The sequence below is a fragment of the Falco cherrug genome, chromosome 14 (assembly GCF_023634085.1).
Source record: "Falco cherrug isolate bFalChe1 chromosome 14, bFalChe1.pri, whole genome shotgun sequence".
NCBI lineage: Eukaryota > Metazoa > Chordata > Aves > Falconiformes > Falconidae > Falco > Falco cherrug.
Genome location: NC_073710.1, coordinates 20,484,397 through 20,512,270, shown reverse-complemented (window position 1 = coordinate 20,512,270; position 27,874 = coordinate 20,484,397). Strand labels below are relative to the sequence as shown.

The following is a 27,874-nucleotide window of genomic DNA, read 5'->3' as shown; positions in this document are numbered from 1 at the left end:
TGGTCAGCGGGAGGCGTGGCGAGGCGATGGTGGCGGCGCTGATTGGTGGCGCCGGGCATGAGGCGGGCCGCCGGTGCCGCCGGCGCCGCGCAGGGCCCCGTGAGGCAGAGCGACCGCGGCCATGGCGGTGTGCGCCCGGCTGTGCGGGGTGGGCCCGGCCCGCGGGTGCCGCCGGCGGGGGGCGGCGCGGGAGCAGCGGCGCGGGGGCGCCGGCGACAGCGAGCCCGACACCGATACCGACCCGGAGGAGGCGGGTGGCGGCGGTGCCACGGAGGACGAGGAGGCGGCGGAGCGCATTGAGGGCGGGGGGCCCGCGGCGCACCCCGCTGAGGCCGGCCCGGTCGGGCGGGCGCCGCTGTCCCTCCTGGAGCTGCCCCCCGAGCTGCTGGTGCAGATCTTCGGTTCCCTGCCCGGTACCGACCTGCCCAGCCTGGCCCGCGTCTGCACCACCTTCCGTCGCATCCTCCGCACCGACACGATCTGGCGGCGGCGCTGCCGCGAAGGTACCGCCTGCCTCGAGGTGGGGGGCCGGGGGAGCCCCCAGGGGCTGGCCCCGGCGGGGTGCAGGGAGGAGGATGGGTCGGGGGTGGAAGGTGAGGGGCCCGGAGGATGCAGGAGCACCCGGAGGGTGGGGAGGTGGCGGGGTGCGGAGCGGGGCATCCTAACGGGGTGCAGAAAGGAGATGGTGTGTGGGGTCGGGAGGAGCTGGGGCCTGAGGGGGGGCGGGTGTTGGGGCCGGGGGGGTGCGTGCAGGAGGGAGAAGAGGGCAGCCCCGGGCGCCTCTGGGGCATGGGCCCTTCCTGGTGCACTTGCTGCAGAAGCCGTGATGTGAGCGGCTCTGGCAGAGGGCATCAAGCAGGGCTTCTGCCCCGGGGAGCACGGGGACGGCACCAGGCCCAGGCCCTGGCAGGTGATGCTTCCATGTGGGTGTCCTTGGGTGAATCCTGCGGATGGGGTGCTGCGGGCGGCGAGGGTAGGGAATGGTGGGCTGCCACAGCATGGGGCTGTGCTGGGGAAGGAAGGAGTCGGTGGGTGTGCGGGGCTGGGGGCCCTGGAGCCGCAGGCAGAGCAGGAGCAGGGAGCCCGCTGGGGTCTAGCGAGCGGGTGGAGGAGGCCAGGCCTGGCTAAGGTCATCCCTTCCCATCCTGTCTCGGGAGGTGCAGTGCCAGGTTCCGAGGGGTTCCCACTGTGTTCCCAGGGGAGTGTGTATTGTGAGGATGCTGTGCCGCATCAGCGCGAAGGCTTGGGGTGTTGCTTGTCAGTCGTGTCTCGGGTCTGTGCTGCTTGGCCCTGCTGCGATTCTTATTCTTTACACATCGTCCTTTTCCTCGCATCAGTGTGGCTCTGTCCCATGTTTGTTAATCCAGCGGCTCTCCCGCGCTCCAAGGGCTGTCTTGCTGTGCTCATCATCTCTCTAAATAGTGTGATCCTGCCAGGTGCATCTGATGCCAGCACATGAAGTCATGTATTTTTTTGTTGTTGTTGTTTGTTTTCTGTTTTTAATAGCAGCGAGGGCATTGGGATGAAGAATTTAGGTATGTCAGAGTGGCTGGCTGCCATGGGCAGTGGGATCTGTTCAAATGTGTTAAACCTTGCAGCAATGAGTTCGTGCCTTATCAGCACTATCCCAGAACCCTTGGACAGTACAAAGGCTGTACCTAGAAAAAGTATACCAAAGCATTCTCATTTCTTAATTTGGCATGGGGTGATCTCATTGTCCCAATAACTTAACATTGTTTTTTGGAGATAGGCTAATAAAATGGTGTTCATACTAACACAGAATCCTCATGGACTTTGTGTATTTCATGAACAATTTGTAAAGGTCACTGATTATTATTTTGATAATTATGATCCTGGCAAAATCTTTATATAGAAAAGTATATAACTTTTAAATGTAGTCTAGATTGTTTTGTAAAGGAACCACTAAACTAGGCCTAATGGGGAAATTTATTTATTAAATTAATGACCACTCCTTGGATTTTCTTGCTGGTAGATAAAGCAGTGTTCAAAAGCTTAGCTGAAATTTAAAGAAACAATGGGCTTTGTATGGCTAAAACTAAACTGGACAGGAAGGGGAAGTATGAAGACTACACTTTGTTCCCAAGGCCCTTAGCTAGCTACAAGGCGAGAGGTGCATAAAATAAATCTTTATGCTCTTTTTGCACATTTTCTTACATGTCCCCAGCATATCCGTTCTGGCCACTGTCAGAGAGCACTTTGGTGGACTGCTGGTATGATTAATCTTGTACCAAAGGCATGGTGTGCCGTCTGTGCCAAACGGATAAGGGTCAGGTTCCTGGCTGGAAAACTACATCTCCCAATCTGTTAGTGCCATCTTGTAACCAGTCACGGTTCTCAGAGCGGTTCCTGATCTAGACTTCCTGCATAGTGCTTTGTGTTGCTCTACACAGCAGTGTAAGTAGTTACTGTTGTGGTAGTACTGTAACTTTGAGTATTTGTATGTATGAGCATAAAATCGGTCATCATTTCATGGAACTGTTTTGTGGTTAATTTCTCTGCATATATTTCAGAGATGTTGCACATGCTCAGCTGTAGAGTGTGCTCAAACGTGAACATGCCACTACATGATGAGTACATCTACTTAAGGGTGTATATGGACATTGGATATTAGTATATAAATACACATACAAAATTTAAAATATCCTGCCCTGTATCTCTGTATAGCAGCACATTGGTGACTGTATGATAGTCGACCATAAAATTTAATTACTTTGTGTAACCTTTTTTGAAAACAAGCCATTTCCCAACTGAGGACAGTTCTTAAGTGTGTGCCTGTATCTGAGCCTTGTGAAGCTGCACATCCTAGAAACAGAGCGAGAACATGTGTGACTCTCCTAGCATACTCCTTATACTGGTGGCTTATTCACTCTGAAGCCTACTGATATGTTCCAGAGCTGAGCTCTCTGAGGAAGTAACTGGTAAACTTTGTCAGTCGTATATGCAAAGCTATTTGTGTTCTCAGAAATGCACAGCAGTAAAGAGACAAAGATGATCCTAAAGTTAACCAGAACACTTCTCTGAGAAGTTGATTCTTGCAGTGCTATGTTTCAGCCATTTTTTTATCTTCATCTTGGACAGGAGTAGCGCTGAATGTAAGGCAAAGCCTGGCCGTCACCCAGGTCAGATGGGGCACTCAATCCATTGAGCGTTGATACCTTGCTCTTGCACTGCTGTGGGCTGGCTCAGCTGTAGATTAGTCCTGGGACCATGTTGTGATTAGTATGAGCATCCAGAGGACTTGCCTTCCTGAAAATGGAGTGGCTTTTGCTGGTGATTGTGAACTTGGAAATTGCTGGGATTAACCAGAAGTAGTTTTGTAACACTGGTGTGGCTGTTAGGGCTGTTGTCCTTTTATCATTGCAACTGTTTGGAGTAAACAATGTCTCTGAATTGCTTCTTTGGCAAGACAAGTATTGCAGTCGCTTTTGTGTTTTCTATAAATAGGAGATTGCTGATCTCTGCAGTGGGAGCAGAATTAAAGCCCGCTTCACCCTGGCTGGCGGCCTGACCTACCTTGATTAACACCTGATAGTCCATGCTAAATGGTAACCACTTTCATCTGAAAATAAAACAGTGCAAGTGCAGCAGAACACCTGGAAACACATCAGTAATTCACAATAACCAAATCTAGAACTTGGATGGAAAAGCTTTTGTTTGGGAGAACAATCTCCAGCAGCTTTTGGAGCTGCTGAAACTTGTCAGCCAAGGTGTTAGCGTCTTTAACGTTCAGCAGGTTTTATAGAAAGAGGTGCCCGTGGAGAAGAGTGGGAAATCTGGTTTATACACTCGGTGAGGGGACTGTTGCACGGAGTTTAGGTCTTAAAAGACTCCAGAGAATCCATGCAGGGGTTTGATGTGCAACTGTTCCCACAACAGGAGCGATTTCTTGTTTACTAGGGCGCAGTGCTACATGAAGGTGGTTTTAATAAGTCACAAGGCTTTAATCTCCCTTTATGTGAGGTTAAGCCATTGTATAATGTGTTTCTTGGTGAACCATGATGGGCTTTTCCTCAACTCTGACCGCATTCTTTGGCATTTCAACTACAGCTTGGCAATGGTTTGCTGTCTTTTGCTGCTAATGGCAGGTGCTCACTATCTGTCTCGCCATCCTTCAGTCTTCCTTAAATCTGTTTGGGAGCTGTCGATCTGCAGGTACACATCTTTTGCTTTAGGATTTCCACAAAGGCTTTCATTTGTTGCAGGTCAAATCTCCTTTTGCTCAGCTCCTTACTTGTGGCTGCAAAATATCTCAGTGGTAACTACAAGCCTTCCTCTGGGAGAAGTACTTGGGAAAGTATTTAATGTATTTTATTCCGATAGTTCAGCCTTTAGAAACAAGAAGCTGGTTCCAAACTTGTTCACCTGATATTTCGGAGATGCTAGCCTGAGAATCTTCCATTTTTGTGGTCTCTGAATTAACCCAGTAGGTTTCTGTGCTTTCTGTTCTGTGTACAGCCTTGTAAACATGCATTTATCCAGGAGTGATTGGAGGACATGATTACATGTCCACAAGCACAGTGGAAGCTTAGCAAAGGTAAGGATGTCAAGCTCTACCAGACATCCTAATTTGCTCTCAGGTGCAGGTGTCCACATACAGTGCTAGCAGCTGCTTACTGGCATTGCCATGCTGAGAAAATCAGAAGGAAAAACCATTTATTTGGTCTTTGAGAGTACAGGGGTTCTTCCTGATATGGGTTGGAAGAGCCTTGTTTGTTTGTTGTTTGTTTTTTAAACTTCAGCATAGGCCACACAGAAGGAGGCATGTGACATGGCTTCTTGTAGAAAAGACAGGAATGTGAGGCTTAGAAGAGCATATGGTGAGAGCAGGCCAGGGAGTAAATTACACTTGCAAAAGTATTAGCGCAGTTCAGAATAAATGGAGACTGCCTTTCAAAGTCGTTTAAATTCCAGTGCATGTGACCATGGAAACAGCACTGTGTCACTGTGTGTTTGGTAAAGCTTTCAAGCACTCCTTATAAACCTAATAAAACAGGCTTCCCAGCTGGTCAAGTAAAACCTTTAAAACCAATTTCTATCCTTGCTTTTGAAGCAGGATTAAGTAGCCATTTTCTAACGGTATAAATTTTGTGTGTGAGTTTCTGTGACTATTAACTCCTTAAAATACTTTACTCGGTGAGCTGTTGCACTGAGATATGTTTCCTTAAAATAGACTTAATTACAGTGAAGTGGAATTTCCCAGGAAGCTTGAGCCCTGCAAAGCTTTCTTGGAAAAGGCTTTCTATTCTCTGTAGAGAAAAATCTTACCGGTTTTATTTTTCTGTAATTTATCTTGAAGCTCTATTTACTGTTAAAATTTGTCCCTCTTGTATTCTGGATTAAAAAGAGATGGCCAGCTTTCTTGCTTATGGTATTTGGAGTTTCTGTTGGCACTGAGCCAAAAGACTGATTTCCCCCCCCCACATGAAGTGGCCATCGTGGTGTTAACAGCTCAGGAGTCAGAAGAGCTGAAGTGATGCACTTACCTGGACCTAAGCCATCACTGGGCTTCTGACTCTTTGTAGTTGTTTGCTGAACAAAACAGGGTAAGGGCTAGTTATCATAAAATGACATGAGTGGTAAAACACACTAACATGAGATCTTTTTTTCCTTGAGAATAGTTTCTTATAAGAGACTTGGATGTCTAATGTTAAATAGCATGTAGCAATATCAAAATTTGAAATTTTTGCTGTTTTTTTTTTTTTAAGGAGCTTGCTATTACTTGGGAGAACTTTGAATCTTTCCAGGAAAGACTTGACCTATAACATTTAGGAAGTACACCTTTAGTAGTGATTTGGCATTCATAAAATTTCACTGCGGGTTATCAAGGGCACTTGCATGAAATTGGGATAGAGCTGTAACACTTCATGACTTTCCACCTCACCCCTGTTGTTTCAAGATACCTGATGGTAGTGGATCTACTGTGGTACTGCACAGAGACCGCGCTCAGAGGGATTTACAGATCTGCTAGGGAAAACACTTTGTGAAAAATTAGCACCTTCTGCAGGAGGAGAGAATGTCACTGTGCTAGTACTGCTGTTGGAGAGCAACCCGGAGAAATGCCATTCGGGCAGGATCCTCTGCATGTCTCCTCCCTTTATGATGCAGTATAAATATCTTCAGTGACACTGAATTTAATCTAGCTGCAATGCCTGCTGCGCAAAGTGTGCATCTTACTGGTTGTGTGGCCAGGTGAGTATTTGTTTACATGGAAAGAGTTGGCTGTTTCTAAACCGTAGCTATGACCACACTGTTTCTGTCATCTTACAAAGATCTCTAGCTTTCAGATCAGCTGAGGAAACATACTGTTCCCTCCATCCCTTTGATGTAATTACCAAACACATACCCACTTATGTACATATGCAGGCCGGTGGTTGGAAGCCTCGGTAGCTCTGGCAGGAGGGGTAGGCATGGCGTGATCTGCTGGGAGGGTCTGAATTTCTAGCCTCCAGCAGAGCTCTGGTTTCACAGATCTGCAGAATGGCTGTGTCGGGTCAGCTGGCTGTAGCCAGCACTAAATAGCTTGTGCTGGGCTGGATGTACTTTCCTGTCTGCTCTTTGGCTAATTGCGCTTCCTCATCCCACTTTGTGTTTGGTAACGCTTAGAGCTTGCTCTGGCTTTTGCTACAGAAGTCAGCAGGAATTTTGCCACTGACCTTTGCATCTTTTAGTGAAGGGCAGTGTGCGTGTTTGTGCCTTCTGCCCACTCTTACCTTTATTGAACTTGCCGCTTACCCGAAGTGATGTTATGAAGAATGTATATTCCTCATAGGTGGGCTGACAGTAAGCTTTATCATTGTGTATGTGTACCACAAGTGTATTTGTAGATAGGAGGAGGCTGAATTCATTCAGGGAAACTTCGGCTTTTCTCGTGTATGAAAAATGAATTCTCACTTTGCAGCAGGTTACTAGCATTAGGTCTTTGGCAGCCATGGTAAATCATTAATTCAGGGAGGTTTGACTGAAGATAAGTTTCATATTTAATGATTTGATGAGGGTCTTCACAGACTTGTGTTGAATATCTGGCAGCTGTTTGGTATTGCTAAGGAAAGCTGGTGTTTGATCTGTGCTATAGATGTCTTTGATGTCAAGGAGGGTAGTTCTCCGTACTGAGATCTATTGGGGTCACTGCAGCAGGATGTTTTTTGTTGCTGATGATTTTTTGGGGTCTCCCTCCTCTCACTTCCTCCCTCTGGTCCCCTAAGGATTTCTTGCATTGAGATGTTAGTGCTTGCTTTTATTTATTTAAAGTTTCTTAGAAGTTTGGCATTGACTCCCTGAGAATGAAAGGAGAGAATCTCATTTTCTGCTTCAAAGCTGCCTCGAAGATCTCTGGACTGCTTTGTTTTCAGGGTGTTCTGTAAGCAATCAGAGGCATTTGAGTGTACAACAGACCCATCTCAATCTGATCAGCTTTCAAGTGTAACCATATTTGTACATGCTGATGCCTGTTTTATGTCTCCATTTCGTTCTCTTTAAACTCTGTGACCTTTTGTTTAGGATCCTAATAAGCAGTTTTCCCTATTGGATACCTCAGTGGGAGCAGATAATTACTACACACAATCATGATTTGATCTGAACGAGCATACAGTCCCAGCTGGAATGAGTACACCTTCCAGATTTTGCGCTCTTTCTGGCCTGGGTGTAAGCATCTGTAACTGTGCTGTGTTTGTTGCAGGCATTGCTTGTAAAATGTGTTAGATTCCCAAGCTGCGATGAAATTACATCTAGTTTTCAGCTTTCTTTTCGAAGCAGAAATAAGATCCTTGGACTAATGTGGCAGCTTGCAAGAACGCACCTAATAAGATCTCATTTTTGCTCCAACAGTCGATATCAAGATCGTGGGTAGCAAACACCTTTGTGCCAGGACTGACATTATCATCTGTGTCATTGCAGAATATGGCGTCTGTGAAAACCTGCGGAAATTGGAGATCACAGGAGTGTCCTGTCGAGATGTTTATGCCAAGCGTAAGTAATAAAGCTGATATAGATCTGTATGTTCTTGCTTAAGTACCAATTTTGAAAGCATATATGTGTTGAATATTTATTAAACTTTGATGACGTAAGTTATTCAGACTTACTTGTTGATGGCAGGGGTTTCATCCGTGAAGTTAACCTGTTTGGAGTTTTATTTAATACTAAGCAGATGCCCAGAACTGGGATGTCTGTGCCTCCCAATCCTTTAGTGGGAAAAGAGCATGTAATTTAACTTTATGATAAAGCGTACTGAGGATTTTTTTTAATCCCATCCTGTTCTGCCATTTTCAGATCTTGCTAAAGAATTAACTGGTATTTTTCCATAGCCCTAATGTTGCCAAGTCTTACTCTTGGTGAAAGGATGCTGTTACGTTGACACTGGCGAAGTGCTGTAGCTAAAGGGATGAGCATTCCTCTGGGCTGTTCCTGAAGGAGGAGAGCCTGGCAGGGCTGGGCTTCTGCCAGGGTGTCGGTGTGTTTTAGGAATGGCTGTGGGAGTGGGACCCCCAGCTCCTTAGACCCGCTGTGCCTTCTGCAAGGCAGATGCACATCTTCTCTCTTGCAGTAGGAAGGGGTGGGGGCATCATTGGATGAGAGAAACCAGGGTAGGCTGAGGACTGAACGGAGGCCTGGGTCCATGGTGAGGCTGTCTCTGCTGTCACCAAATCTTGCTCTTTGCAGTCAGAACCTGAGCTGGTTGCTCAGACAGCCTGGCATAGCCCCCCCAAGAGCTCCCATACCAGCACTGGCAGGCTGTGTTGTCTCTATCCCTGCCCCCCCCCCCCCAGTTTTTGTAAGGTTTTGTAATGATGTGTGGTCCTTGGGATAAAACAAGATTTAACCTGCAGCACTTGACCTATGGCTTCTGGATGTTCAAAGAAGGCCCTGCTTTATGAAACAAAAGCAGAGAGGTCAACTATGAGAGGTCCCTGTAGGCTTTGCAGACCCAAAATCTGGCTCAGCTTCTACATGTACTGTATTTGCTGAACCTTGAAGCAGTGATGACCTCAAGCATTGATCTTTAATGCTGGAAAGAAGAACAGGTAGAAGTGTTTTAATGCCATCTTTAACAGACTTGCTGAGCATCCACAGGAAAATTATTTCATTAGCTAGCGTCCCTCTTTACCTGTTTGTATGCCAGGAATAGGACTGCCTAATTTTTCTGGGTGGGAGGGCTTAGTCTCATTAGTACTTGAGGCCTCCCTTACTTTCCTTTCAGCCAGTATCTCTGTATGACATTGGTGTGGTAACAGCCATACAGCACATACCATATCAGATCTTAATTCTGCATTGCCAGTCTTAAATGGCAGAACATCTCTTCATGTCCTGTAGTCTTTTTCACTAGCCCAGTGCTGGATCTCGCAGCCACAGCTGTGAGCAGTCACCTGGGAAAGACTGAGAAGGGGGCAAGCCTATGTGGTACTTTCCCATGTACTCTCCCAGCTTCTGACTGTTTTCAGTTTTGGGGGATTTTCAGTGTCTAATGCAGTCTGTTGATTCAGTAGATCTCTTTACATGTATGTTTCCAGTCTTTGCACCAAAGCAGTTTCTGAATCCTTAGCATCCATTGGCAAGTAGTTGCACGTGATGTGTGAGAACCACCTCTGTGACAGACTTCGCTGTGCTTCTGAGTGAGGGCTGTGTGTGTAGCCTTTCAGCAATCCTAATCAGCAAGGGTTACTCTGAAGTCAGAATGCTCAGCAGCTGTTTCTGACTGTCAGGGATGTACCATCTCAGTTCTCCTGCTCAGATTCAGCGGTTTGCCCTGTTGCAGACACTTAGTGAAACAGTTTCCTGGTGGCGTGACCCAGTTTTCTCTCCAGTCTCATAAACCTCTTTAATTGCAGAAGAGTTAATCTGCGGGTACTGGCAGGACTTTCATGCATTTTTGTCTACTGAATCTGCTTCTCTAAGTAGTAGTGTGGGAAATGGGGAACTGAGCTTAAGCACTAGAAAGAGTTACTAATCCAAGGCCTGGGCTACTGTCCCTGTAGTTACTTGGCCTAAATGGTCTTCTGAGACAGTGGTGCTCATTACAGTCACACTACAGAGTTTGAGGAGGACCCCCGATTCCACTTTGAATTCACTAGATGCCCTTTGTAAATATTGTCTATGGGAATCTTGAACATGCCAAGTTCTGTGCGAGTAATCCTGCTAACCTGAGACCAGGGCGGACTGAAACAAGTGGTGCACCACAGCTGGAAGTGAAGTCAAAAGAGTTTGACTTTCCTGTGGTGTTGGGCCAGATTCATCATACTGTTACATGCTGGTTACAGTGGAGCAGAGTTCGCTGGTACTTACCCTGCTGTGTCTGTTCAGGTATAAACCCACGAGTGAAGTCGGGGCGTTTTATGAAAATCCTTCCCGACTACGAGCACATGGAGTACAGAGATGTTTACACCTGCCGTACGTACCTCCTGCTGGTTGATGCTTCCTGCACTAAGCAGATATAAGATGCTGCATGGAGTGTGACGTTGCTTTATTTTGGGGTGGACCTTGGGACAGTATGGAGGGTGCCGGTTAGTCGGTTCTTTCTGTTGTGCTTTCATGGAGTGTTCTGCCCCTTTGGAGTGACCACGCGTGTAAGGTGGGCAGTGAGGTATGTTGGTCTCCTTTTGAAGTGCTTTGAGTTAGAGAATTGTCCTGACCGAGTGCAAAAAGGAGGGTCTCTTGTCACAGGGAGGACTTGCTCTGCTCTTCATGGACGGCTCCCTTCTTAAAAGGAAGTATTCAGACACCCTGGTGAGGGCTCCCAAAACCAAGTTTAAATAAGCCCTGTACTGACAAAAATCTTTGTCTTGATTCGGATGAGCTGCATCCAGATCCATAGCCTTACCCAGTGAAGAATGCTGGGGGTTCCCATACTAATTCCTTCCCTGCACAGTGAATCCTTTTAACTACAATCTCTGTCTCTAGGAAACATTCTGCTGATGTTTCAGAGATTGTGATTTGCCTGCCTTAGTCAAGAAGCCACTCTGGGTAAACTGTTCTTTCCCTCCTAATGTTGTGTTGAGGGAAGAATAGTAAAACATTGGGAGTTTAACACTTCCTGTTCAGCAGGAGTTGGGGGGAATACTGGTTAGTTCACATCAATTAAGAAAGCCAGTACTGCTTGGTATTTGGAAGAGCTGTCTCTAACGCTGCTTTGGGTCTGCAGAGTTCAGCAAACTCAAGTTACTAACTCACTAGTGCTTGGGAATGTAATTTTTCACACATGCTCCTGAGCCGAGTGGATGCTGCAGACTAACCTGTGCTAAAGAAAGCAGTTGACCATGGGTCACGCAGAGAAGATATGCCTTTAATATGAGTCATGACAGACAAAGCAGCAGCAGTGCTACAGCAGGAATTGGTAGAAAGTTTAATTTAGGTTTGCAGTCCTGCCTGTCGACATCAGCCTTGTTCTGGAGCTGGAAGGGAAGGAGAGGCATGTCCAAGCTGCCTTGCAGAAAGAGGCATCTACATCTACGAAATCTTTTGTAGACTGCTACCTGGGTGTTTGCTCCAAATGTGCCACTTGTGGTCGCTCTCAAGCGGCATTTTGCGCTCTTCCCTCAGTTAATTCTTTAGCTGCAGCCTCAAATTTCTGATGCCTCATGCCCCTTCCCTTTAGGGGCATGTTGTATTACTTGAGAAAAGCCAATGTGGTTTAAGATGCGACTGCCCATTTCCCCCTTTATCCCCCTCCTCTGTATTAAGACTGTGTCGCCAGGACTTACCATGCGAGTGCTCCCTGATTCATATTTACGCAGCATTAGCCAGGTCAGCTCGGATCACTTTCTCCAGCGTTTTGAACCAGCCTGTCTGATGCTTAGCTTGTTCCACTAGCAGGTCATTAATCGCCAGCTGAGGGGCAGTAACTGCTTATACTGTTCTAACTCATTGTGCTTATGGATACCCTGCTATCCTGAGGGTCTAAGAGAGTTGTAGCGGGTCAGGTCTTTTCCACTCAAAGTGAGCTACCGGTGCTTTAAAGGCTGCAGCTTTCACTGAAAACTCCCATATCAGGTTTTTGCATTTCTCTGAGCTGGACACGGTGAATAAGATTTGGTTAAAACAGTAACATCTGAAAGCATCTCCTCCTGTTCTAATAACCCGTTCTGGGGTTGGAACTTGTCTGTTCATACCTATGGTGTCTGTGGCGTGCCAGCACTGCAATACTTGAATTGCTGTGCATTTGCTTAGTGTCATTTCCTTATCCTGTGCCTAACTGTAATGAGGAGCACAGGTATTAGACCTTGCCCAGACAGCCTTCTGTTGGTGACAGCTTGGGCATTCACTGCTTTTCCTTGCCCGTTCCCATCTGGATTCAAGCCACCTTCCCATCCGAAGAGCGTGCAGTGTTGCTTGTGGCAATGTGGGTAATAGCCAGGCTGGGTGGACTTGTGCTGAAGTGTGCAGTGGATGTGTTTTTGCTCCATCTGGCAGGATGTGGGCTCAGAAATTCAGATAAGCAAGAGGCATCTTTAGGATTGAGAAAAACAGGCAGCGTGCATAGCAGAGGAAAACCCTGGAGAAAGACCCAAGTGCTGTTTTCTTTTGAGGAGCAGGGAGGGAAACAAGTGTCAGATCCATCCTGTATCTTGCCAGGAAGAGCTAGAGCTGGAATTCATCAGGTTTTTGCTGCAACGAATATAGCTGCTGGCTTGCTGGAGCTCAGAGACACCTCAGGCTTGAGAATGGAGCTGTATTTTTGCTTGGAGAGTTTTTTGGGCCTGTGATGACCAAGTACTAGTGTTTTCCCCAGTAACTTCCTTTCCTGAATGAGCAGGAGGAGAAGCCCACAGCACCCTGAGCAAGTGAGGGAGACTACTTGGACGGGTCTGTTAAGGAGGGTGAGTCTAGGTGGAGCGCTGCTCACATTGCAGCCTCTTCCCCATCAGCTCATCTGGATGCTTCTGTGGCGCCAAACAGCTGGGTTTTTAAAAAATTAAACAGGAAGAGCTGCCCACAGGATTGGTGCAAGCTACACACATGAGCTGCTGTCCAGGGGGTAGGGTTCTTTTGGAGGTGAATGGGATTTTCTTGCCGCCTCCTTCCTTTGCAGCCCCAGGTTTCCAGGTGGTCGGGGCAGATGGTGAAGCAGGCTCTGTCTGTGGCTCATCGGTGTTTCCTGGACTGCCATGGCTCCTGGCGAACCAAGCTGCAGCTGGAGCCAGCTGTTTACCCAAAGTGAGGACACAAACTGCCCTCGGCAGACACGTGGCTTGGAGTAGAAGGGCTTGCTTCGTCAAGCAGACACTTTCTGTGCTGTTGAATCGTCCATCAGCCCTGAAAGTGCTTATGACAGGAGCTGGGGGAGGAGGAACATCCTCCTCACTCTTGGATAGCTCAGCATCAAGTTTTCTGTCCTAAAAATAATAATAATAAAAAAAGAAGCTGGGTTTTATCAGCTCCATGCCAGACAGGGTAGAAGGCAGATTGTGGTGGGTGAAGTGGCTGATGCACATAGCAGTTATTAATGTGTAATTACTGCACTGAGACAAGAAGACAGGGAACATGATTTGCTTGCTTGCCTTAGTGCTGTTTGTGCTGCACTTGATTCACTGGGTCAAACCAGGCCATCAGTCTTAAATTGTTTACTGCACAGGAAAAAGGCTCCTCCAGGCCAGTTGGCAGCAGCCCTGGACAACCCTCCCTGCTGCCCTAAACCTCTGTAGAAGTTCTCTGCTTTGGTGTAATAAAAACACTCCTGTAGTTCTTGTTACCTGAAGTAGTTAATGAAACAAAGCTGTTCTAACATTTGCACTGAAACACAGTTCTTCCTATAAATTCATGCAAAGCAAAAACCGTTTTTCAAGCCAGTCCTGTAAGTTTAAAATGGGTTATTGTGGCCTTCTGAGTTGGCCACGAATATCGTTGTAAGGCAAGTGTAGTATCATCTTGCCCTCCTTATAGAAATAATCTGCACCCTGTTGTTCCTGCCCAAAATACCAGCTTGTGTGTAATGCCTTCACGTGAAGGTTACTGGTCATGTCAGGAAAGTATACGGACAAATTTAATGTCTGCCTCTGTAAGGACTGGAGGCAAGTAGCATCTCTCAGCTTTCCTTGAGAGGAGATTGTTCTGTAATAGGCATTTTCTCCTGCTTGCTGAAGATGTTCCTACTTGTCCTTCATTTTTGGTGGGACTGAAGGCGCACCTCTCTCTGAGATGGCAAGTGGAGAAGCCTCACCTGCTGCAGTAGGCTTTGAGGGGCACTTTGAAGCAGCTTTTGGGCACTGCTGCAACAGCTGCTTACTGAGAATTCTTAAGGCTGTTACTGACCTAATAACGCTGCCAGATCTCCTGAGCTGGTGTGGTCTGTGTGCTTTGCCCGTGCTCTCTCAGTGGCTGTTTTTAAGGGTGCTTGACTCTGGAGACAAGTTTGTCTATACAAGGCAGGGAGATTACTTCAAAATACTCCTATTTCCCTGTTCCTTACTGCCTTTCTGCCCGCCCTTATTTCCTGTTGCTTTGCAGTCTGAGGCATCAAGTACATTTTTGGTAACTGGAGACGGCAGATACTTTATTTGGTTTTAGCTCTGGGTATATCATATGATTTGCATTAATGGGACCGTGTTACAAAAGTTTTCTGGGAATTCCTGGTGAGGTATCTGGTTGTGTAAAGTCCTGGAAACTAACTCCTGCCCCTGCACCAGGGCCAGAAGCAGGGCTGCAGAGAACAACATACATTTGTGCGAGCTTGTGGGAGGCCTCAGTTGAGAACTGCCTGGCTGTGGTCAGATGTAACCAGCTTTCCTTAGGAAAGGCAGTTGTGGGTAGTATGGGTCGGTGTTGTGTGCAGTCTGGTAGCAGTCTTATTTTCCTTCCCCAAATCCTAACTCCTTAGCTTGATGTGCTCACTTCAGTGTCTCACTGTTCCCTAGTGCTGCACCGATACAGACACATCCTGGGATTATGGCAGCCGGACATCGGGCCCTATGGGGGGCTGCTGAACGTGGTGGTGAGTACGTACCTCATTCTGGGGGCTGTGGTGATGAGGACTGATGAGTCTTTCGTGTACTGCTTTCTAGGCCTGGTTACCACCTCCATGCTACCGAGAAGTCTGAACAGGCAGCCCTCAAGCAAGTGACTGGGACCCAGAGCTTGCTTCTTGGATCTTTTCATCATCACCACCTTTCTCCAGACAGTCCTTTTGTTTTTCAGCTGTACTCCAAACAGCCAGAGGAGCACAGAGAGAACATGAACAACGTTTCAGGGAAAGGCTTGATTTAGATTTTAATGCTCATTATTCCAATGGCTGGCACAGGAGTCTATTCCTTGTGCATTGAGTACAGCAGAGGTTTTAGCACTGGCCTGTCGCTTACTGCGTTATTTTTGCCTGCAGCTGAATGTTTGGCAAAGGGTTTTGCCCTGGCATTCGTGCATTTCTCCTTCCTGTAGTCTGCCATACTTTTCACCAGCCCTTGTCTTAAGAATAATGTATCGGATGTAGTGATACTTCTGCACGACTGGGGCAAGACCTGTGCAGTCTGGCAGCTCTTGTGCTGCTGGGGAGAGTAGTTAATGACCAATGTATGGGTGAGAGCTGGGCTAGATGTTTGCCTGAAGCCCTTGTTCTTTGCTCCAAGGTTCAGTAGGTGACAGGCTGAAGTGTAGCAAATCACGAGGCCTTTGGGTTTTGCGGGGTTCTGTTCCATGAACTGGTATAAGAGTGCATCCAAGTGCGCCAATACTTACATGATATTGTGACCTTATAAAGACAAGTGTGCCTCTGTGGCATTGCTCTGCTTTTGTCTCAGCTCTCTGTATTTAGAAAATCCACTTTCTCTGGAATTGCATGGCTTGAAGAAAGGATTGTTAGGCGTGCAGGAACAAGGTTGGCACTTTCACCTCTGAGCAGAGGAGATTGTTGCTTCCTGTGCTGGCTGTGAGTAATAGGGCCAAATAATTCCTTGTCCAAAAGGCGTGGATAATCATGAGAGGCAGAATTCATCTATTCGAGTATCTGCCAGCATGAGCTCTCAAACCAATTACAGTTCGACTAGCTGTGTGGTCTCTTCAGTGCAGTCTCTCCCTCTGGATCCTGTGCACCAAGTATCCGTCACAAAGTCATTTGCGGTAATAAAGGCCTGATCGTTTTCCAGTGGTGCAGGAAGCCCTGTAAAGAAACCCTCTCCCTCTTCACCAGGGCTGTGCTGTGAGTGCATATGGTCTGGTTTAATTGCTGGAAAGCACTTTGGAAATGCAGCAAGCTGTTCTGCAGCTCCTGCCCTGTTGCAGAATAGGCCCCAGGGTTGTTTGCTGCAAACTCAACAGAAAGCGCGCAAGGCTGATGTCGTGTGCCTTGTCTCCCATCCCTCTGCAGGTTGATGGCTTGTTCATCATCGGGTGGATGTACTTGCCACCTCATGACCCCCATGTTGATGATCCGATGAGATTCAAACCTCTCTTCAGGATTCATCTCATGGAGAGGAAATGTGCAACGGTCGAGTGTATGTATGGTCATAAGGGACCTCATAACGGCCATATCCAGGTGAGCTCCTGTAGCACTTTCAGCATCATCTGTCCTAGGTGTGATGTGCGTGTGCGTGCATGCACATTGGCTCCGGAAATGGATTAATCGAAAAAACGTATGAGAATTTTAAGTGATACGGCTTTCACCACCTTGTTGTATGTGTGGATACCAGCTGTACGCTCATTATGTGTCTGGCAAGTTGTGTGGGCTGTTCCCTGCTCTGAATTTGTTCACTGGCAATAGTACAGCAAGGCTGTTAGACGTCTTCTGTTGGGCTGGAGCGCAGTGGGAGGGTGGGAGCACCAGTATGCGTACAGGCTGAGGGAAAGGGTATGTGAAATGGCCTTGTGCAGCCAGTGAATGTGTCCAAGCAGACACACAGACGTGTTCTGTTTTACAGTGAGACATTGAGAAAGTGATGTAGCATCCGTTCAGTACATTGGATGCTTTGAAAAGCTTCCTGAGAGGTTGCTTCCTTTTCTTTGAAGAAGGAAGCTCAGAAGGAAAGACTGTAAAACTAGTGTCTTTCATTAGAATGCATTGGGGGTTTATTGCTTTCATTCAGCTGCTCTGTAGCTGATGCACTGGGTATCTTAATTTTTAATTAATAATAATTAATTACATTTAATTTAATGATTTCTCTGTTGTAGCAAATTCAGTAGCCTTTGTTGTGTAAAGCATTTACTCTAAGCAGCCTTAGTTACATCATCCTAGGCATCTCTAAACAGGTCTGTAACCTGTTCAATTCTCCTCCATGGTAACTACAGATTGTAAAGAAGGATGAGTTCTCCACCAAATGCAACCAGACGGATCACCATCGGATGTCAGGGGGAAGGCAAGAGGTAAGAGTGCTCTGCCAAGCGTCTGCATTAAGGCTGTTTGTATGTCCCCTTTCTAAAGATAAAGCATTGCTGTCTTAGCTAAGCTCTTAGCTAACGTTGGGGTCTGGGATGTGCTCTTCTCCCTGGTAATTTCTGTGTATCTGAACCTAGGTGAAAACCCAGGCTGGGTACCCTCTGGTTGATTTTCTGCAATCTGGTTTTTTGGGTTTTTTTTTTTTGCGTAGAACTGGTCTGTTACTTGAATCAGCACTTGAAGTGGCCACACTTGAATAATTGCAAGAACTTGGGGAACCTCTTCTGTACTTGCTGAGGTGTGGTTTAAGGATACAGTATATGGGATCAGTTTGACATTGCACCCGTAGAATGTCTGGGTGCAGGCTGTTAATATCCATCCTGCTGAGCAGAAAGCTGTTTTAGGCAGTTCTCTGTGGCAAGGTGCTCTTTGAGCACCAGCACCTCTTTTTCTTTCTGTGCTGTGACACCGTTCCTGTTCGATAGCAGGCCTGTCCAGAGAAAGACAGCAACATGCATTGTATGCTGTGCAGCACTTGCCAGGCACTGATCTCCGTGGTATCGCTGTCTGAATAATTAAGATCTTTCAGATACAGGCCTAATACTGAGTACCATCTGCATTTGAATACCTGCTTGTCAGTGAAGCACCTTTCTGCTGCTTGTTGTCTTGGTCAAGGGATTAAAAATCTTATTTGGTTGGTTATCCTGTGTCAGCTGTAGCCAGCAAGGCAGATTCCTGACTCACACTGCATGTTTTAAGGTGCAGGTATAAACGTCAGGATGAAGACCTTCAGCTAATACCTGTTCCAGGTAGTGCTGTTTGCTGCCAGCTGGTTAAACATGACAAATCTGATACTTCAGTTGCTTCTAACAAATGCTTTAAAATGTCTGTCTACTAATGGGAAACAGCTGGGTGAAAGGTTTAGTTAAGTGTTTTCTGGTTCTGTGGCAGATGAGAAATGCTTTAATACTTTCAAAGCACTGCGTTAAGTGTGCGTGGCATTATGGTAATTGGAGGATCTGGCTTTAGAAGATAAAGCAAGCAGGTTTGGAACATCATTTGGTAGGCAGCTATCTTAGTGTAAGCTGTTATCACACTAACTCATGGAGGGTATTAACTTGTCAGAGCTGGTGTAGAGGTACTTCAGGAGATGTTTTCAAAGCACCCTTTGGATTTAGATGCATCGGTATTAAATCAGCAGGGCTTAACCACCTAAATCTTTAGCGCCTTTTGAAAGCTTCTGCTTTTATGTTTAACATGCCAGGATAGGGCACAGGAGTCAGCTTATGGGCACACAAATGAGTTACTGCAAGGTAAGTCACGACATAAAGAAGTAGTAGATCAGCTATTTTGCAGAAACAGGTGATGCCTTTGCTTTTATTCTGAGGAGGCATATTGGTTCTACCTGTAATTTGTTTGAAGGAGAGTGTGTTTATTGTGTGGTGTCTGGCAGGTATAGGGCAGTTACCATTATCACTACGTGTTAGGCGTATTTCCAAGCCAGCTCTGTAGCAGCACAGTCTTCTTCCCAAATCCAGTCATGGTTTTTCTGTAGCTTTGCCAGGGATTCATGCTGACAAGGTGAAGTCATGTTGGGGTGCATCAGTGTCGCAAATGAAATGCCTTTATCTTCCCCCTTTTCTTATGTTGCAGGAATTCCGGACGTGGCTAAGGGAAGAGTGGGGTCGGACTCTGGAAGACATCTTCCATGAACACATGCAAGAGCTCATCTTGATGAAGTTCATCTACACCAGCCAATATGAGTAAGGGCACCAGCTCTTTCTAGGTATTGAGGCTGCTGCAACTGCAAAAGCACTTAGTCATTTGTTCCAAAGATGGGATGCTTGCGGTGGGCTTTAACAGCCAGAGGAATGGTCTGTCTGTGCAAAGGCATGGTGAAGCACAGCACTTTCCAGTTGTGCAGAGAGATGAGGTGTAATGACAGCCATAATAATAAGGTTCCAAGTTCTTTACAATAACTAGGCACAGTAAGGTGGTTTTGAGTCATTTAACTGTTTAATTTGAAGACGGAGCAAATGCCTGTGATCCCAAGAAGCTCGCTGCTTGTTACCCGTATTAGTAAGCAATATACTTTGCAGTGTGCTAGGCAGAAAGTCTCTCAGTCAGTCACTCAGACACTCCCTGAGAACTTGGGGTTTTTTTTAACTGTCACTCCAGACTTCTAAAGCAGCCACCTCACTGTGGCAGATGTTTAAATGTGCTTCATCCTTCAGTTCTCGGGAAATCCCAAGAAATGAGGAGGTTTACCGTGACATTGCTGCAGGAGCCTCCTGGTATGCTGATGAGGACTGGTAGAGAGAAGTGAAGGGAGGCAGTGCTTGCATAGGTCGGAAGTGAAATCTGTTAAGCTTGTTGGTATTGCTTGAAACACAGATCCTGTATCAATCGTGACAACATCCCAAAGCTGCCTGGAGGAGCAGACTGCAAACACATTCCTCATCTTGAGGGATTCTCGCTTAACCCCTCTAATGTGTTGGTTTTTGCACAGCAACTGCTTGACGTACCGACGCATCTACCTCCCTCCTAGCAGCCCTGATGACCTTATAAAGCCAGGTCTCTTCAAAGGAACATATGGGAGCCATGGGCTGGAGATTGTCATGTTGAGCTTTCATGGAAGGAAAGCGAAGGGGACTAAGATCACCGTGAGTGTATTTTCCTTTCTCTCAGATGCTCATTACAGTATTCTTGATGCCATGGATCCGTAGAAGATGTCTCTGAGAGGTAGTCGGCTGTTGCCACCCTAAACCCTGTTCCTTGTGGGGATTGGTGGCACCGGGTGAATCTTAACACATGTAGAGTAGCTAGGACCTGCTTTGCAAAGTTTCTCATGATGCCACCTGGCTCCCCCTTCCTTTCTTCTCCCTTCCAGCTGCTTTCTGTGAGCAGCTGGTAGCAGGTCACTGGAGATCACCTGTGTGTATCTGAGCAGGCACCAGAGGTTGGCAGCTCCTCACTGAAGCCAGGCTAGTGAGCTCCTTCCTCTTTGCAGGGAAGGATTCTGACAAAATGCAGTTGCAGCTTTGACTTAAACCCTTGCAAGTACAGCCTGACTTGTAGCTTTTGATTTAAAATTCTCTTTCTGGGAGGGGGGAAAACAGAGAGATGATGTAAACAGCTTGGGGAACAATAAACAAGGTCCAAGCAGGGTGGGGTTTTTTTGTGATTGTGGTATAGGGTGAGCTATGTACGAGTCAGATGATGGACACGGGGAGGAGGCAGGTCTGAACTCTGGCACCCTGCCTTTGTAGTCATGCTGTTGCTTCCTGTCTCTAGGGAGATCCCAACATCCCAGCTGGGCAGCAGACAGTGGAAATTGACCTGGCGCACCCTCTGCAGCTACCCGACGTTGAGAACCTTCATGATTTCAGTGAGCTCTCTCGCATCGTCCTGGAGGTCCAGGAGCAGGTGCGTCGGGAGGAACAGGAGAAGGAACACCGGCAGGAGGAAGAGGACCGCTCCCAGCAGGCTGCCTCCCAGCCTGCTGCAAAGCCCCTGGGAGGAGAAGGTGCCGAGGGGGAAGAGACTGCAGCTGGGGCAGAGGGAGCAACCCAGGACAAGGCACCAGCTTCCCAGTCCTTCGTGCTGCCCATGGGAGTCATATCAAGGAATGAAGACTATCCCCGGACCTGCCGAATTTGGTAACGGGGACTAGTGGGTTTAATAGCCTAGTCGTGCCAGTCACTTTTTGAAACAGAACAGGGAAGTCCCTGAGGCATGTTCTGTATTTGCTTGTGCTTTACCTGTGTGCAGATCTCCCAGCCCCTTGTGCTCAGAGTTGCTGCTGCTGCTGTCCTCTCTCCCACGCTCTTGTTTGCTCCCTCTCTTTCTTACCACACTGTCATCTACCATCCTGCTTCCTTCCTAGATTTTATCCTGTTACTTCTGAAGCTAGCACCTATCCTGTATTCCACCCCCGCCTTTTTTTAATGGTGCGTTTTGTTTCCCAGAGCTGCCCAGCTTGTATGTTTGGAGACCTGTTCAAGCTGCTTCCCGTTCCTGTGTGTGCCATTTGTGGTGTTTGGCTGTGGGAATACAGTGCGCTCTCCCACCCTTCCCTGTCTGCTGGTGCCTTGGGGCTAGCTCTGGAAGGTGCTGAGCACCCTAAGCAATAGGTGCACGTACGCAGAGAGCCTTGCTGAATGGGACCTGGAGTCAGTGAAGCAGTGTACTAAATGAAGTGTGGAAAAAGAGCCCAAAAGCTGAGGCTTAGGCAGGTGATCTTCAGCCAAACATCTGTGCTCATGGAAAAACCTACCAATAGCTGGTTAATCCCAGAAGGCCCCTGCTGACACAACCGAGTTGTGTTTGAATAAAACCCTGCTCCACCTGCTGCTTGCTCGGAGGTTAGGCTGACCTTTACTCCTCCTCAGCTCCATTTAGATTTTTTTTCTGGGGTTTAGATTTTTCTTTCTCTCCCTCCCGCTAGGTTTTGTCACAAGGTTTGCCTCTCTGGTCACCCTCTCAACGTGCCTTTCCTTTTCTGTGGGGAGTGTCTGGGCCCTGGTTGATCCCTGAGTTGCAGAAGTAAATCTCACATGGATTTCTGGGCTGAACTACTGAAAAACTCAGCCTTGGTGTGCAGGTGCTAATTAGAATAGTCTAAAGCAGCAACCTACAAAAGCAATGGAGAGTTTCTTTTTTCAAAATGGTATCAACAGTGTTTTGTGCTGTGTGATAAGAACTGACTTTTGAGTATAAAACTCTGTTCTGTAGCTCCTGGCAGTGTGTTGGACAATGGCTTGATTGTAGTTTTGTGTTTGTTTTTTTTATTAAATGCTGGGTAATTATGGCTGTTCTCACGTCTTTTTTTTTTTTCTCTTCCCTCCTTGCAGTTTTTATGGGACGGGGCTTATTGCTGGCCATGGCTTCACCAGCCCTGAGCGAACACCAGGTGTTTTTGTTCTCTTTGATGACGATCGCTTTGGATTCATCTGGCTGGAGCTGAAGTCATTCAGTCTTTACAGCCGGATCAAAGTCTCCTTCCAGAATGCCGAAGCGCCTTCCCGTGAGGCTTTTGATGAAATGCTGAAGAACATTCAGTCGTTGGCTACTTGACGGGTGATCTGTGATGGACAGGGCTAGGGGTTGCAAAGGCTGCTGCACTCCCCAGCCAGGGCTGGGATGGGGCGTCCTTGCTCTCGGTACCTCTGAATAAAAGCATGCACTTTTAATACAGCCTTTTTACCCCAAATGTACACATCCCGGTTAAAAAAATCCATGACTGCCCTTTCCTCCCTACCGCTCCACACTGCTCCCTAGCAGTCCTTGTTACCCAGTCTGTAACGTAGCTTTGTATAGCTGAAGGGATCCTGGAGAGGAGGAAACAGACATTTCTGATTGCAAAAAGAATGTATTGGAACAAAAGTAACTCAAGGTCAGAGCTGGATCAGAAGAACATCTAACTGACTGGATGGACACAAGCCCTCTGCTTTGACCGTTAGCAGTCTCCTGGGGAAAGAGCTCTTCTTCAGGCAAGGGACTCATTTAAGCCTTTGCTGCGCTCTAGACCTCCTGGGAGACTTGCTTTACCCTCCTGAAATCAGCACGGTCCCCTGCTGCAGGCTGAGTGGCTGCTTAATGATAAATTGCATCAGCAGTGACAAAGCATGTCCTCCTCTCCAGAAACCTTTCTCTGTTGGGTGCAGCATTGTCAAGAGAGGCTGGTGTAACAGTTGCATCCCTGGCTTAGTAATTGGAGTGAGTGGTTTACTTTTGAGAAATTCCCTCAGCTTGGCAGCAAGGGGAGGATTCCCACTGTAAATGACAGTGTATGTAGTGTTGCCCTGGCTTCTGGAGCTTGATGGATGTGCTGTCCCTTGGGCTCCAGGTCTGGGTGTCTCCCTGAGCCTAGAGAAAATGATTCTTTTTTTCATATAGGAGCTGGGTATGGAACTGGAAATGAGTGTGAACTGCAGGAGCTGGTGCATTCAAACCGGTTTTGTACCGGGAAGATTCACCTCAGATCTTTTAAAGTGGGTCTGCAAATGTAAAGGAAGGAGAGGAAAGAAAACCAGCTGCAGTCTGCTGACTCCTGTCTGTGATGGGCAGCAGAAGGTGCCATATGTTGCTGGTACTGATGTGACCCCAGTTATTTGTCATTCTTGTATCAGGTAGCCCCTCACAGTCTGAAGGAACAATGAGGGATTCTCCTAACATCGCTGTGGTTGGTTCTGGCACCTTTTAGGGTTGGTGCTGACAGGTGGGTGCTGCTGCTCCACTCACAGGACCTTTCTGTTCCCTTTCTAGTTATACTTGTTTCATTTCAGATAACGGCTGCTTCCACAGAAAGCTCCTGGGCCTGATTTATTTCCATGATAACTGCACTCTGTGTGGCAGATCTGAGCTCTGCTGGGGAGTGTGGGCTGCAGACGAGGAAGCAAATTCCCCATAGACTGTTCTGTGCAGGAAAATCCTGGCCAGTGGTTATCTACAGACTGTGGGTTGTGCTATAAACCATCGGCATTTGCATCAGCCTGTGTTATTAATCCTGTGTAGGAAGAGGTGATAGGGATCCTTGTGCAGAGAGAAGAGCAGTTTGTAAGGAAGCTCTTGGTTACAAGCAGAACACCTTTGTTGCAGTTGGTCTCTGGCTGTCACGATAAACTCCAGGTTTCTTTTCCCACTACCAGCCAGATCAGTGTCTAACAAAACTCTGCCTTTACATCTGCAGGTTTTGGTTTGTAAATGTGTCTGTACGTGTGTTGTGCTGGGTGGATTCAGGCCCCTTCTGTGGAGAAGTTTCAGTCGCTGCCTCGTTTCACTGACTGCAAGCAGCTTTTATTCTCGCAAGGGCTTTTTGCCACCTCTGGCTCTTGAGTGTTCCCTCGAGCTGCATGAGAACTGAGTCTCCAGCAGAGACTTTGAGCAGAAGGTCTTGTCACTCACAGGATTAATTCCTGTCTCTTTGGATATAGTTTTACAAACCCCTGGGAATGTGAAGGTGATTGAAGGCACTTTTTCTTTGTTTCCTACGGCTTTGTCAGTAGTGGAAAACCTGCCTCAGTGTTAGAGGTGAGGATCTGAAGTGCTATTACTGTTCCAGTGAATAAGCTATAAAAAGCAGGTTGTTTCTGAGCAGCCTGTTAGAGGTGTTGCTGTCGGCATCAGCAGAGGGAAGAGTTGACTTGAATCTCCCCCCCGTTAGGCAGGGCTGGGAGGGAGGAAGGGGAGCAGTTCTCTGAACCTTGGTGTGTGGGCAGAGAGGTGAGCTGAAGCTAAAATCGGGCATCTCGGCCCCTGGCTGCAGCTGCTGAGCTGTGCGCAGGAGAGGATGTGCTTAATCTTGCAGACGGAGGTTTCCAGCTTGATGATGCAGATTTCTGGAATACCTAAAGACATTAGGTATTCCTTGCAGACTGGGTGGCCAGTTTATCTTGGAGCTCGCTGTTAGGCTGGTGCAGGCAGTATGTTGGCTGCTATGTATTCTCCCTAGCAGCCTAAACGGATGGGAGAGGTCCCCTTGAGCAGCTGCTTAAATTGCTTATCTCTAAAACCAGCTCTGCTTCAGCTGCCACTGGATCCTTAGCTCTGACTGTGTGGATTCCTCAATTTCTTCAAAGTCCCTACTCACCCGAAAAAATAAAAGTCCTGAGGTTTTACATAATGACTTAATAGTTTTTGCTTTTTGTTTTCAAAGTAAGATTGAAAATCCAGACTGTATTGAATGGACTGCAAGCACTTGGCCTGAGACTTGAGCCATTTTCTTCTAAGTACAGATGCTGGCTCTGTAGCCGCTCTCCTCCCTGTAACCTGCTCTGTTGGGCTGGCTGAGTAAAGGCAGTGTAGGTACGTGTCACTGCTGTGTCATACAATATTTTTCATAGTTTTTACGTACAGCTTAAATTCCTTTTGATACCAAGAGTCTCCTGGGGGGTGCAAACCCATGGGTAGCAGGAGCGTTTCGCTCGGTGCTGAGTACAGGTCTGCTTTGTCACTTGAGTGAGGACCCGTTGGCTAGCGGTTGGCACAGGTTGCGTATCTGCTGTTCTCCAGGCGGAGATGGTTCTTCTGCTTGTAGCCTGTCCTTTCCAAACCTTTTCAGTGGCAGTGTAAAGGGTGTCCCTTCTGAAGGCAAGACCTGCTTGGCTGGCTGGGGAGAAGGGTTTTGCAGGGGCTTGATGCTCTGCAGGAACTTTTCACAGCTCGGCTTTGCCCCTGTAGTAGCATCCTTTTATTTATAGTGTACCTGATTGTGACGTTTTGAGGCCAATGTGCTAGTCCTGATTAAAGGCAAAACTGCTGATACACTGTGGCTTTACTCTGTCTAGAGCAAAGGCAATGCACATACCAAATTTCGTATTAATGCTCCTTCCCTGCCGCCTTAATTTCTGCTCCTCAAAGCCTGGCAGGCTTTTGTGGCATTTCGGAAGGAAATTCCTTCTAATTTGGCTTAGGGTGAAGAAAGCGGTTAAGATAGTGAATTTGGAGAGACTTGCTTAAATGCTCTGGGTGCTCCAGTGCCTTTGCTGGTTCCTTTGTGCATGGCTACATCTCTGCTCTCGGAGAAAAGCAGAATAACGTGGTGAGGAGTTGCAGCTTGAGCTTCTGAGAGCTTTGGGAAAAGGGAACAAAAGCAGTGCAGCCGGGTTTAGCGGCAGGCCGTTTGGATCTGAGCATCCCCCATCCTGCCTTCCCTCGTGGCACCTGTGGGAAGCAGTGCTAACGGTACCGGGGTTTGTTGGATTTGTTGGTGTTTGGGATGGGCTGTGCCACCCTCCTGCGCAGTACGTCTCGGTGCATACCCTGCTTGTTTCCTGAGCCCTGGTTGTCTAGCTTGTTGGGATATTTCTGGGAGCTGTTGACAGGGATAATGTGTGGTGGTGCCTTGCAGATGGTGATAAATTTCTGGTGCTGACGTGTCCTCCTCCTGTTCGCTCTGTAGAAAATCTTGGGGACAATTGGCTTTATTTCTTGATCCCAGATGGATGGAAAGAGCTGAGGAAGATGGAAAACAACTTGTCAGGGGTAGGAATACTGTCTTGGCAGAAGCCTTTTGGAATAAACAAAGCGCTTGCAATTAGGATGCAGAGCAGCACTGCCCCAGTAGCCACAGCAAGACCTAGGGCTTAATTCTAGCTCAGGAGCAATAAGCACTGCTTACGTGCCTGGGCCGTGTTGTGCCCCTACATCATGCTTTCTGTGTTGTCAGAACACATGGGTTTGGCCAGCTGGAAAACAGAAGCATCAAAGATCCTCACCCAGCCAGTTTGTTTGCCTTGGGCCTGTTTTCATAGCTATAAATGTGCTGTGAGCAGGCGTTGTGGTTGTAGGAGACTCACTGCAGTCCACATGGACTTGTCAGGGTTTTTTTTTAATTATTATTATTGAGGAGGAGGAAAAAGGATGGCATTACTTGTAACTTTGGCGGTCGGCTTCCCTTTGGAGTGGACAGTGCAGTGCTGCCACAGGTACTCTGGAATGGGACAGCAAAGGTTGGATGGCAATTATGTTGGGAAACTTGTACTGGGAAGAAAGCAAATACATGTGCAAGCGTGCTTGGAGGTGTAAGCTACCAGGAAAAACCCAAAATGCAGCTGGATTAATGTTTACTTTTAAACAAGGTTGACTTTTTATTACTCTTTATTAATTTAAAACTAGTGGAACTTAATGGAAGTGTTGGGTGTTATGTGGGAATGGGCTGTATAATCCTGACTTGCTAGTTTAGGAAATGATAATATATTAACTCTGTCTTGTAGCTGGTTGCTCACATGGCCAATAATCTTCTGTTGTGTTCAGCTGCCAAAGGATTGCGTGCTGGCCGCCGTGCCGCGGGCCAGACGGGCAGCATCACTCACCAGTTGGACAGTGAAATAGTTGAGATGTGTGATCAGGCGGTGGAGTGGAAGATAAGGTACCAAACTGTGAGTGCCACTGACCTTTTTTGTGTGTGCTGAATTAAAATGTATGATTCTGGGTTTTGTTTGGATTGCAGTCTCTTTAATTTTTGAGGAAAAGAGCACTCAGATGACTGTGTTCATTAACTTAATTGAAGCAATCTGCACTTTTTTCATTAATACTCTTGCTTCCCTTAAGCAGGTGTACCCCGTTTCTGTGTGTATTTTGCACTCACCACTTTAACATGACACTGACAGATTAATCTGGGCATCTCCTGTAGGCTCTGAGTGTAAGTAAGTCCCTATAAAGGACCCTGTGGGGCTTATTAATAATGAAAGTGAAACACCAGATCCCTGCCTCACACAGAGGGTAGTGCATAGGAAAAAGGGTGAGCTTTTCTTTTGAAAATGCCATTTGACATCAAACACCTCGGTTTCGTGCCACAAATATCCATGTGGAACACAAGAACTGTAGTTTAAACAACTCGCCTGTAGTTTATACAACTCTGCTCCCCTGTCTGAGGGATTTTGTTTGTGGTTTGAGAAGAACAGGCTGTATAAAAGCCGGACATAATTTTTCAACACTTGGCCTGCTTCATCCCAGGTATCACAAAGCTGAGCAAAATGCTTGTATTACTTTTACACCTGATCATTGTTACCCAAGGAGCCTTTTCCAGTTTCAAATAATAAAAAGGAAAGTTTTGTGAACGTA

At 47.1% G+C, this 27,874-nt stretch overlaps 1 protein-coding gene across 4 annotated transcripts; it reads left to right on the top strand.

The window, feature by feature from the left end:
• The first annotated feature begins 85 nt into the window (after positions 1 to 85).
• Positions 86 to 27,874, top strand: FBXO31 (F-box protein 31). 4 transcript variants are annotated; one of them, XM_055726688.1, is made up of 10 exons: positions 86 to 503; positions 7,915 to 7,986; positions 10,315 to 10,401; positions 14,862 to 14,938; positions 16,304 to 16,471; positions 17,221 to 17,295; positions 18,962 to 19,071; positions 19,818 to 19,971; positions 20,603 to 20,967; positions 22,162 to 27,874. In XM_055726688.1, exons 1-10 carry the CDS (start codon positions 122 to 124, stop codon positions 22,382 to 22,384), a joined length of 1,713 nt encoding a protein of 570 aa, XP_055582663.1. In that variant the 5' UTR covers positions 86 to 121; the 3' UTR covers positions 22,385 to 27,874. The 4 variants fall into 4 exon arrangements, with proteins under 4 accessions (XP_055582663.1, XP_055582664.1, XP_055582666.1 ...); XM_055726689.1 differs by lacking the exon at positions 10,315 to 10,401 and having other exon boundaries at positions 87 to 503; XM_055726691.1 differs by lacking the exon at positions 10,315 to 10,401 and having other exon boundaries at positions 400 to 520.